This window comes from Ylistrum balloti, unplaced genomic scaffold, assembly GCF_031769215.1.
Source record: "Ylistrum balloti isolate Yb309-2 unplaced genomic scaffold, AGI_CSIRO_Ybal_v1 Utg370936, whole genome shotgun sequence".
Lineage (NCBI taxonomy): Eukaryota > Metazoa > Mollusca > Bivalvia > Pectinida > Pectinidae > Ylistrum > Ylistrum balloti.
The window spans coordinates 63538-77090 of record NW_026782529.1 but is presented as its reverse complement, the minus strand read 5'-3'; the positions used below and the strand labels follow the sequence as shown (position 1 = coordinate 77090).

The window sequence follows — 13553 nt, the reverse complement described above, 5'->3', positions numbered from 1 at the left end:
TTTAAAAAGCTCTTAGAATTTCACTTTCATGTCTCGTATACCCGTAGTCTGTTGATTTGAGAATGGTTTGTATTTTGATCTTTATGAGTACTGAGGTATGATATATCAATGACTTAGATATATCGAAACCTGTTAATGTGTAGGATTATTTATTCCGATATATATTTATATGGTAAAGTGCTTCTGTGTCACCCATCAGGTACCATACAGTGTTACCTTCAATAGCATGTGATGCTGTTCAATTCTACTGATATATATATAGGTATATTTATATGTAAAAGACACAAAACAATAATCCAACAGTATAACTTTGGGCTGCAGGATTTTTACACATTTTTTTTTTTTTTTTTAAACTTTTTGAGACCTGAACATTAGTTACCTCCCCTGAACACCTTAACAATATAAATCTCTTCCTTAAGTATATTTGTTATTTATGTACATCTAGATCATTTCCATGCAAACTTTTGTGGAGTTTAACATTCTGGACTGGACTCAAAAACCTTTATATGTAACTCAGAAGAAGTTGGGATTTGGGGTTATTTTAATCTTCAACATTAAGGATATATATCATAACTTTGTGATGATATTTTTTTAAATTGTAGAATTGTCAGTCAAGTTACGCACTCACTGGATTTTGTTTTCTGACTTAATATGTGATAAAAGAGACTTCAACATTATAACAGTACAGACATACGAAAAATTGAGTGATTTTTTTTTATTTAATTGGTTTAAAAAACTGAATTTGAATGATTCAGTCCTTTACTATATTTGTATAGTCTATGGATCAGTCAGATTTTATTATACAACAAAACTATAGGAAATCATGTCTCTATCACAATTAATAGTCTTCATTGGGTGTTTAACTTGTATATCATTATTTATGTATTTAATCAGTTTGTGCATCTTCCATTTGTTAACTAGTTGGATAGGTATTTAATTTTTCATGTCCGCTGTCAAATCTGACAGTGGAAATATTTTCTTTTATTTTACAGATGCCTTATAATCTTCAAAAAAAAAAACTTACGAAGAAATGCTTTATATAACAGTATGGACTGAAAAATGAACTTTATTTGAAGCTTTAACCATCAGAGTGAAGATATCATTTTCCAAAATTTGCTGTTTTTTGTTTTTACATGTACAAATTCATTTTTAAGGTACATCAAAGTCTACAATATACACATTCCATTCTATTGTCTTTTACTATATGTTCAAAACATCAATGAGACTGTCAGAGCTCAGTATAACGTCGATCGTCCTCCTTGTGTGCTCATTTTATTGACATTTCTTAATATGGTCAGGTACCGTTTATAGGAACTCCATGCACAATTGTCTATAATTGTGAATATGACCTAACATATCTGTACACTATAAAGTCACATTACACACTGTTTTTATTCAGTGATGTTGTTGAAACATTCCATCAACCAAATTATACTGGTTTTTATTTTTTTTTTTTTTAATTATGATTTTGTCTGGAGAATTGACTCCTGATTTGTCCATCTGAATATACATTATATAATTTTTCACTTTCCTAATGTGTACTTTTTATACACTTGTCACCCTCCAATGAAGGAGGGATGAGGGGCTGATAACACACTAGATGAAGATTTCCTTGTAAGAGCACGCCTTAATTAACAGACTGCCTGTTATGTTGTAGTCTACAGGAATAAACATTCCGTTGACATTTGCCTGTCTTCCGTCTTCTTATTTCATTACATTTGTATTGTCATAGTTACAAAAACACAGATATCTGCTGCCTTTGGGGCTAAAACTATTCACAGTATTTTAAGCTTTATCATGAAACTGTAAATCAGTCCTTAAATGTTGTGCGTGTGTGTGTGTGTGTGTGTGTGTGTGTGTGTGGGGGTGGGGGGGGGGTGCTATAATTCTGTGTTGTGTACTTTCAAACCTTTCCACTATCATGTTCGTACTGTATATCTTTATTTCTGTTGCTTCTTGTAACTGGAACTTTCATACTTGACATACATCAAAGAAAGAGTTGGTTTTGCTTATAATTTCACATTCCATGAAGGACTGTAATTCACGAAATTGTCTTCAACAACACTTTCCCTGTGTGTACTGCCCAAGATAACCATCAAGAGATTGTCATTGTGTTTAATGTAATGCTGCACAATATGAGGCCTATTCCCATAACTCTCATCAACAAGAAGCCAATTCGCATTACGTCCATTGGACATTCAACAAATTATGCTAAAATATGCAAGTTTTCTACTTTAACCATTGTAAACTTGACTACCACTGAGGGTCAGTCTGAGTATCATATGCATACCATTTATCGGTCGTGAAACAAAAAGAACTCTTACAAATATTGATTTGAAATGAAAGTAAAATAAAAAATTTTGTTTTCTCACATAAACTGTAGTGAATTTTCTCCATCCTTGAAAGGAAATCTTGACCATTTTGCCCAGCTTTCGGGTCCCATAAAGGTTGGTCTAATTTATAAACTTTAGCTCATCTTTGGCCTAACATTTAATCTTTCGTGATAATATAATCATTTAAGCATTAGTCTTTAACCTTAAGTTTGTTTGATGTTATTTCCTTTTGGATCGCTGTCTTTCACTAGTTAATGGCCCTAATGAACTTTTATGTGTTGATCAGTCGTTAAGAATGTATAAATGATAATCTTTGGCCAGGGACCCTATATTTCACAACTTTCACTTGCCATTTCTTCTGCAAAATTTGATTAAAATTTGTTCAGGGGATTTTTAGAAGAAGTCCAAAAGTAATTTGTTTACAGATGTGCAATGCACAAGGCGATCACAATAGGTCAATTGAGAGGTTTTTGTCCAGAACTCCCATAGGCATTTTGACAAAATTGGTCTTTAGCACCTGAATGAGAAGGGTGCTCAATATAAATAGGCATTCTAGTTCCACTTGGGACAGAGGGATCAAGCATCTACTGAAAATATATACTTTAAATCTATCTTCTGTTCAGCTCAAAGACTTCAGTTAAATGCAAAAGGGGCTTAATTTTCTAGAAATGGAGGACATGACCCTTTTATGATGAACATGAAAGTGCCCTCATCTACAAAATAAACCAGAAAAGAGAGAAAAAAATATAGGAACAAAATAATTTTTATTGAGAGAAAACATTTTACTGCAAAATAAAAGAAAACATTTTCTTTCCTTTCAAAAAGCTGAAATGTTGCTTATTTATCTCTAGATCACTTGCACAAGAAACAATATGAATTCACAAACCTGGATCGACAGAATTGGTAGCAGGATTTCACCACCAAATTTATAAAACATGACACTTGAAGTGACATTTGCCAGACCAATGATTTGGATTACAATCCAGATACGATATTGTAACATATTTTATAAAAGCCATTGTTTAAGCCATAGAACTGCTTTCATAATTAGCCTATTAATTAAGCACTGTTGAAAAAGCAATGCAAATTTTGATTTGTGAGGGACCTGAATATGAGAAAAGATTGTATCCATATTCATTTTTAAAATGAAAGGGATTCAAAATAACAGAAGAGGTATTTTTTCCATCCTTCCTTCACGCAAACGACAAGCTCTCAAAATAATCACAGACAGTTTGTTCTGATATGTGGATATTTTTGTCACAAATTTTACAAACAATTAACATTGACCTATAAAAACAGCTGTCAAAACACTACAGTATATCATTTACAATGGTAATAGTAAAAATAGAATGGAAAATCTATTGATCAAATATAATAAACACATAAGTTTTAACTTATACATGGGTGTCTAAACCAATTAAGATTCTTTCCATATTTGGGCACTGTCCTGAATCTTATCCATGATAAGTCTCCATGTTTTGATATTTTTTGACTGATGCCACAAATATATTCCGGCAAATTTGACAATTTCCAGAGCAAAATTTCAGTCATAAACTAAATATTATTGAAAATAAAGTCTTCAAAAAAAAATTTTTTCCCTTACACATGAGGACATAAGAATATATTTGATATAACTAAATATAAGTAATTTGACAAAGAATCTGTTAAGGACTTTCAAAATTCATCGAGGTCTCCAGTGGTCTGGTTTAGAGTTCTAGACAGGTGTGCTCAATGACAGAATTGCCTCGGGTATCATATTCCTCATGCTATGTACAAACAAATGTAAGTGTATCCCACACTGAACGTTATATATCTATCCAGTGGCAAAGAAAAAAATATCACTTATCAAAATCAAATGCTGTTCAGAAAACACAATATCAGCAAAGGTATAAAAAGGTTACTTATCTCAAAACAGATGGATTGAAAAATACGTGTGATTACCAGAAAAATAAAAATTGATAACCGACAGTTGGACATGCCATAATGTAATATGTGGTACACAAATCTTTGATGGATTCATGATAAAATGTAGAGCATGTCGCCTTCAGTAAACATGGTACATTTATTTATCAAACCTGATATTGTGTAGGCCTCGGCTTTATCAGTTTTACCTATAAACACTTACAGTGACATTAACATGTACAAACTAGTAAAACAGTTTAGGAAACCTAGAAGTAGTAACATAAGATGTGATATGGATCCCAAAAATAGTAACATAAGATATGATATGGACCTTAAAAACAGTAACATAAGATGTGATATGGACCCTAGATATACCTGTAATAACACAAGATGTCACATGGACCCTAGATATACCTGTAATAACACAAGATGTGATATGGACCCTAGATATACCTGTAATAACACAAGATGTGATATGGACCCTAGATATACCTGTAATAACACAAGATGTGATATGGACCCTAGATTTTCCTGTAATAACACAAGATGTGATATGGACCCTAGATATACCTGTAATAACACAAGATGTGATATGGACCCTAGATATACCTGTAATAACACAAGATGTGATATGGACCCTAGATATACCTGTAATAACACAAGATGTGATATGGACCCTAGATACACCTGTTATAACACAAGATGTGACATGGACCCTAGATATACCTGTAATAACACAAGATGTGACATGGACCCTAGATATACCTGTAATAACACAAGATGTGATATGGACCCTAGATTTTCCTGTAATAACACAAGATGTGATATGGACCCTAGATATACCTGTAATAACACAAGATGTGATATGGACCCTAGATATACCTGTAATAACACAAGATGTGATATGGACCCTAGATATACCTGTAATAACACAAGATGTTATATGGACGGTTGCTCCGTTCTTAATATCCGTATATAACTCTCCTCTAGACGTAGCCTGCGGTTGACGTCGTGTATACTCGTTGCCATGCCAATAACGATGACGTCACTGGTATTGTGATAACACAAGAGGCTACGTCTAGAGGAGAGTTATATACGGATATGTAAGAACGGAGCAACCGTGAAGGGCTTAACATAATAACGTAACAATGTGAAGACGAAGACACACCAAGGAAAACCTCGGAATCCGGGTGGAAGCCCTAGATATACCTGTAATTTTATGCGGACAAAGCTATGCCAGCATCAAGAGCCTGAGGAGGCACGTAAACGTTAATAACACAAGATGTGACTCTTCCACAAAGATGGTATAAATGTAAGATCTGCAAAAGATCTTATGGAAGAAACTGTAATAACACAAGACATCAGAAATCGGAACATCCCATGTACAAGGTTGAACCAGAAATAATACAAGACAATACTAGGGAGGAGGCGAAAGCACCATCCAACAAGAGACCATTTGAGAGTCTACTAAGTGTAATAGATTTACAAAGTTCACAAGGGTTGTCCCGGGACGGCAGATTATCGGCGGAGGACCACCCTAGATATACCTGTAATAACCGGTACTGGACCAGGCAATTGAGCAGTTGAAGGAGGACCTCGCCCTAGATACGACTCTGTAATAAGCATCAGGATCCATGGCCAATACCTCAGAAAGCGAATATATGGGAGAGAAGAGAGATTATAAACAATATAATTATGTTATGGCATCTACATCCACACTGTGTTTAGATGAACACTGATAGGATTATAGTGAAGAATTGACTCATTAACCTACTAACCGTGATGGAGATAGTGTAATTTATAACTGATAACATGTAGAATCTTTAAGTATAACACAAGATGTACAGGACGTACAGTAATTCTTGTTACATAGAGCTAGCATCATATACTACAGTGAACGGACTTTGAATTGTTACGTCACAATAACACATGTACTATTTATAAATTTGAGGGAGCCGCATTTCATGTATACTGTAATAGGGGGTTAAGAAAATTCATGTTGTCGTCCTGAAGAAGCCCGGGAGGGCGAAACCGGTAGACGGTATAATAAACCCTATAAACCATCACTCCACAGTCTGTTGTGATTGATTCTTATTGTCTATTGTGTAATAACACAAGATGTGATATGGACCCTAGATACACCTGTTATAACACAAGATGTGATATGGACCCTAGATACACCTGTAATAACACAAGATGTGATATGGACCCTAGATTTTCCTGTAATAACACAAGATGTGATATGGACCCTAGATATACCTGTAATAACACAAGATGTGATATGGACCCTAGATATACCTGTAATAACACAAGATGTGATATGGACCCTAGATATACCTGTAATAACACAAGATGTGATATGGACCCTAGATATACCTGTAATAACACAAGATGTGATATGGACCCTAGAGATACCTGTAATAACACAAGATGTGATATGGACCCTAGATATACCTGTAATAACACAAGATGTTATATGGACCTTAGATTTTCCTGTAATAACACAAGATGTGATATGGACCCTAGATATACCTGTAATAACACAAGATGTGATATGGACCCTAGATATACCTGTAATAACACAAGATGTGATATGGACCCTAGATATACCTGTAATAACACAAGATGTGATATGGACCCTAGATACACCTGTAATAACACAAGATGTGATATGGACCCTAGATATACCTGTAATAACACAAGATGTGATATGGACCCTAGATATACATACAATAACATGAGATGTGTTGTACATGGAACATGTACAAGATACAAACGCAGGAACACTGACTAACGCCTTTTAAAAAACTGTTACTTTTGATGAAGAAGAATGTTCAACAATCAATTTACACACAATTGGGCTTAATTTAAGATTCAATAAATTTCAGTAAAAGAGAATAATTGATTCATCATATGACCAATATACTGAAAGTGAGTGTACTAACAGATCAGCTTTTTATTTCCGAAAAAATTAAGAAATCGTCCACGTCATATATCACCATTTCTCAATATTACAAAATATTGAATAACAAATGTTACCACAATCATATAATGATTCAGTGATTGAAACCCTTTTTACCGATATATTAATAAACAGTTTTCTTCTCTATTTGCCAAAAATCTTGTTGAACTTGTTCAAAACAAATGAAATCACTTACAAAATCCCGCCCAACAGAACATGAGAGGTGAAATGTGGGTCACAGGCAAAACGGACAACTGGACAGAGATCTACACTGCTGATAAATACTACATTTTTGATATATGTCTAGTAACAGACAGTCTTCATAACACACGAAGCTGATGTCAGCTTTTCACTGCAAGTCAAAATCATTTTTTTTCAGGTTTATATAATATATTAAGTTAGATATGGAATTCTCTTCTATCACATATCTATCATCATTTAAGTATGTGACTGTAAAACAATTCATCAAATCAAATTCAAATACATTAGAGATATATATATATATATATATAGTACAACGGTACACAAATGTATCAAAAAGTATGAAATAATTATCAATTACATATATATATATATATAGTGTTTAAACTTATACTTGTTACAGTTTGTAACTTAAGTAACGAAAAACTTTTTGAAATCTTACAACAACAAAGTACATGTTTACATCATGTAACAAAAATTTTAAAAAATATAAATAATGAACTAAATTTCAACAAACAGAAGAAATGACAGATCAGAAGAAAATATAACCTCTGGATCTACAACCACCTAATAAATTCTTATTTTCTGCACCTTATACTATCTGACAGGAGCTTTTGTTCATACATCTCCCAGGACCTCTTTTCGTGTTTTTCTGGGGCGGACAGTGACCCCATTTCAAACTAATATTGTTTGATATTCAAGAAAAAATTCCCCAAATTTTCAATTTGTTAATGAAAATATTTCCTTCCCAATTCACCAACTGTCTTCCAAAAACAAGGCAAAACTGCCCCATCCCAAACCAGTAGAAAAACAGTCCTGTCTTCAGAACTGAAATGTTTAGCAATACATTGAAGTATTTGGGGGGAAAAAAGTAGAAAATTCTAAAAAAAAAAAAAAAAAAAAACTGCAAAAACCTCAATATAACAGCAAGACAAACTAATATCTTACAACTATGAGAAATATTTTATAAAATGTAAATTTTCCAGCTTTTAGCTGTACAGTGAGATTAACATTTCAATAGACAATGATGAAGGAATTCTCTGGGAGAAATTTAACTATGATTTATTCTCTAATATTGAGCAGGAAATAAAGGCTTTTAAGAGGCAAAGATTGATAAGTATTAATTATCAAGGGCAACAAATGGTATGAAGCATCAGAATTCAATGATTCAAATGAGTAAGGGCAATCACAGAAGATGGAAAATTGGGCCACTGGAACTATTAGCAAGTCCTAGGACAATCGTATTAGTCAGGCCTCGAATTTAAGTCTTTTTACTGGCTATTTGCAAGTAGAAATCCAAGAATTGCAAGCAGAAAAAAATAATGACTTGCTTTTTTCAGAAAGTGGATTCATCAGATGCAAACTGTGAGTGTCTGTGTATTACTAACATTTCACAGAATTAAATTGTTTTGAGTTTTGATTTTCAAAGTGTAGATATTGGGACAAAGCAGTTCTTCTATAATGTTGATATATATTGGATGAAGCAAGGTAATACATTATAAATCACAAAACAAAACACATTATTTGAGCATGGAGATTTGCGATAATAGCACGTAAAAAGTCATTTTAGCAAGTACAAATTTAAGGCACTTGCTGTTTTCAGCAAGTGACAAAAAATGTTAAATTAGAGGCCTATTAGTTAGAGGAATGGTTCTGAAGATTAAATGGGACCCCAAGCAATGATTTTTGATCAAGGAGGAAATCACAGGAAACGCTAGCTAATATCACTGAAATTGGGATTAGGATCCACTCCAAAAGTCAAGGTCTATTGTTCTAAAAGTTAGACTAGCTGAACCTGCAAGAGAAATGCCTGGCACAGATTGAAACCACAGCTAGTAGCTGATCATGAACAGATTCAATGAGATTACAATGTGTAACTACCAGTATAGAGACTTCTCCACTAGTTATACAGGCAGTGAGAGATATATACTAGATGTAGCTGGAATCCCTGGATCTACTAGATAGGGGCAGCTATATGTATATAAGGAGATTCAAGGAGATCACAAGGTTAAAAACAGGCCTACAAGAGGTAGTCTTATATATAGGAGCCACAACCATGGGAGATCTGAAGGTGACAAACAGACCCACAAGGATTACTCTTACAGACCAGTATGGACTATGGAGAGTCCTAGGGACCAAACTGTCACCAGTATGGACTATGGAGAGTCCTAGGGACCAAACTGTCACCAGTATGGACTATGGAGAGTCCTTGGGATCAAACTTTCATCAGTATGGACTTTGGAGCATCCTAAGAAATCAAAATGCGACATCAACTGTCATTGACCATTAGATCTAAGGGAAGCCACAGCAATAGCTGGGAGAGACAGATATACCTGGTATGTATACAGAGCACTGACCAGGGCCATATAGGGACCACAACATGATACTGGAATGTAATAAATTTGGGTAGAAACCACATGAACCACTAAGTGGAGCCATCATTAGAACAGTATAAATTGTTCAGTACATATTATCATGATATACTGATATACTATATAGATATGTCTGTAAGATATAAAAATATGAAGCAACCAACAATATACATATGTACTATATACCTATATATATATATGTGTAATATAAACTTTGATATAGTTTATATCACACATAAGTCATCTTGATTGACTTGACAACCTCTGTCTGCTGCTGAGTGTCAATGTCAGTGGACACGGAGATCACAGAAATCGTCTGTGTACCCATCTCTCCTGTCCCACAAAACTCTTTCATTGACTGGACACCAGACTTGACCTGCTCAACCCCTAGCACCATACCAGCCTTGACCTTTGTGGCGGCCTGACTTCCTGTGTCCCTGATTGTCATGATATATTGAGACCCAGACTCCTTTATGCTGTGCACATGACAGCGCACTTTCTCCATTTTTCTTTCAAGTTGAATCTTGACTTCATCCAAAGTACCTGAAATATTTTGCCATCTTTCTTTTGAATCTGTAGTTGGAGTAGTGCATTTCTGGGGTGACGATCTCGGAGTTTGACCCCAGCTGATCGGTGATTTAGAACCATCATATTCATCATCAGATTTGTAATGACTAGGTTCATAATCATCCAACATGGATGACGCAGCAGATATATACTCCTCAGAAACATTCTCTTTCTTGCATTCTTCTGAAGAATTTCCACAACAACAGCAGCGACAGCATCTACAGGAAAATTTCTTACAGCATGACCGACATGTCTTTATAATACCAACAAAGATAGCAATTATTAGCATCAATCCAGAGGCAGCAGCACCATAAATAAGACTCTCATAAAACACAGGCCAGATGACGCTAATTACTCCCACGGAAATCGTAACATTGGTCTGACCACCGTGGTTGACTGCAAAACATGTGTAATTTCCAGCAAAACTACCGTGGATGTTTTCGATGTACAACCCTCCGTCAGCTTCTGCACGAATGACAGTATTTCTGTCAATACATTCCACTGGCCACACATACTCTTGTATAGCTTTCACTGAAGAAACATTCAACTGTTCCCAATCTAGTCTAACATTTGGATGTGCGAAGACCTTACCCCACACATTTTTCCAGTAAACTTGGGCATGAGGAAATACACTTGTACCACAGGCCAAATACACATTATTTCGGGCAATGAAATTCTGACTGCGTGAAACCTGTGAGATATTTGGTGGTAGACAAGGAAGGTCTGAGATCGGAACTTCTAGTAACGACTTGTGTTTAACACTTTTGGGAACTGAGCAGAGAACTGGTTCATCATTTGCGAACTTCTGTGTATTGGATTGCATATAGCTTATTAGTGATTCCAACATACATGAACATTCCCATTCATTTCCAGAAAGAAACAATGAATGAATGGATGGCAAAGCCTTTACTGTGTCAAACGTCATTCCCACAAGTCTATTATTGTTCAATTTCAAAGTTTTCAGTTTTAACAGACTTTTGAAGATGGAATCATGGATATGAACCAAATCGTTGTAACTCAAATCCAGATATGCCAGGTTATGAAGCCCATCAAATACATGGTTAGTTAACGAAGCCAGCCGGTTATGACTCAAATCTAGCTTCTTCAAGAGCTTCTGTTTTCCAAATGTTTGAGAATCTATCTGGCAAATTGCATTCCTACTAAGGTTGAGAACCTTTAACTTTTCTGAGTAATAAAAATGTTCATCCTGAAGAAGGCTGAGATAATTCTGACTCAGATCCATCTCAACAATATTTGGTAAATCCACCCAGCTTTCACAGGACAGAGACACTAAGAAACTATTGGTTAACTTCAGCGTTTGAAGCGAAATTTGTCCTTGAAATTCCACAGGAAGACAAGAATAGTTGCCAAACAAATCAAGGTGTACTAATGACAAATTCTGAACATTAACGTCGGCTAAATAAGACACACCATGTTCTAGAGTACAGTTAGCATACAAAGAGTCAAGGTCACAGAGACAGAAGGTCGGACAGGAAGGGATGAGGACTGACTTCTGTATATCAGGTTGCAGATCCGATGGCAGGAATGTAGCTTGAATCGCTACCAGTCTCATCACTACCAGGAAAAGCATTGTTGCTTCATGGACGTATCGCGAAAGGTTCTTTGAAGTAATACCCATCTTGCAACACTTCTTCACCTGGAAATTAGAAACAATTACATTATATGTTAATGAAGTCGGACAGAACATTTGTATTTTCGATAAGTGGCAAAACCAGACTGTGCCTTTTTCTATAATCTTTTTACCGTCTCGTAAATTTTTTTCTAATCTTATAAAATGTACATATGATTTATAACATAGTTAAAAAAAAATTCCTTATCGTCTTGTACACTAAATATGTCAGTGCTTGTACACTTCACACGAGTCATTTATCTGATGAAAGTGACCGTAGGTACACCGTGAAGTCATCGAAACGTCATCCTCAAATCTTTACTGATGGTGTTACAAGAAATTCTGTTCATTTAATATATTGACATTGCCAACCTGAAGCAAATGTTCCGAAATACTCGTGATGAACTTTTAAAAGGTCATACATCTTTAAAACAGCTATATGTAATCATAGACATAGCAGTTGTGTTAAGGTATATTATAAACTGTGTGAATAGCTGATATCTCTGACAAATTCTTCCTGAAACAATGGCAACAAAGAAATTTTTCAACATGCCCTTGTTTGTAACATTTTAACACCAAAACCACATTTCCGAAACTCATTGTTTGCCTAACAAAAGTGAAAGGTTGTTGATAATGACAGGTGGAATTATATATAAATTATATTGAACATCTGAAGATAAATTGACTACAGGCTGTTTACATTTTGACTTCAAGTTCATCGATGTGATGGGCTACGAAGAGGTGGACAACATATGAGTATTTCAACAAGAGCTTTCGTCACTTACCCTTCAGAATTATAGTCATGTGTTGTTATTGAAGACACATCCTTCAAGAAGAGGAAGCGTCTTTCATTTCACGATTTTTTTCACAGCAATATTTCCGGGACAAGGAATTCCACAAACTTCCGGTGTATGCGTATACCCAGAGTTATCTTTCCTTGCACAAGTATAAAGAACGACAATTCCATCTGCCAGTAACATCGACCTGCATAAATGATATAGTGTTAATCGTATCAAAAGTCATTAATGAAAACAAGCCTCGGAATTTTGAAATATTTTCAGGGAAATTTATTTTACAGGGAAATATTATTTTCATATCCTAAAAATATTTGCATTTTTAGTTCAAGTTATTAATTAGTTAATCACAAATAATTATAAACATCCGTTCAACTGTCCTCATTTTACCCAGCTGGCTGTTGGTGATTTCCTAGACACGTGACCCCATTCCATCCTGGCTGTTGGTGATTTCCTTGACACCTTTCCTCGTTTGACCTTTGCTGTTGGTGTTCCTTAGACACCTGTCCCTATTTGACCCTGTTGGTGTTTCCTTAGACACCTGTTCTCATCTTACCCTGTCCGTTGGTGCTTCTCTCTACACTTCTCCTCATTTGACACCTGCTGGTATCCCCCTATACACTGCAAATATTCATATTACGGTAAATGTTAATATTTTTGAAGGCTTCTATTTTTTAATGAAGTAAAGCTAATGAAAAACTGATGTGGTGAAAATAAAAATTACTAAAAAAAATAGTTAATTTCATGACATCCGCAAAAAAGTGCAGCATCAAGTATATATATCGTTTTTGA

At 34.9% G+C, this 13553-nt stretch overlaps 1 protein-coding gene across 1 annotated transcript; it reads right to left on the bottom strand.

The window, feature by feature from the left end:
- Window positions 1–9999: 9999 nt before the first annotated feature.
- Window positions 10000–11976, bottom strand: LOC132559572 (amphoterin-induced protein 3-like). The gene has a single exon (XM_060224202.1). It carries the CDS (start codon window positions 11974–11976, stop codon window positions 10000–10002), a length of 1977 nt encoding a protein of 658 aa, XP_060080185.1.
- Between the last annotated feature and the right edge of the window lie 1577 nt (window positions 11977–13553).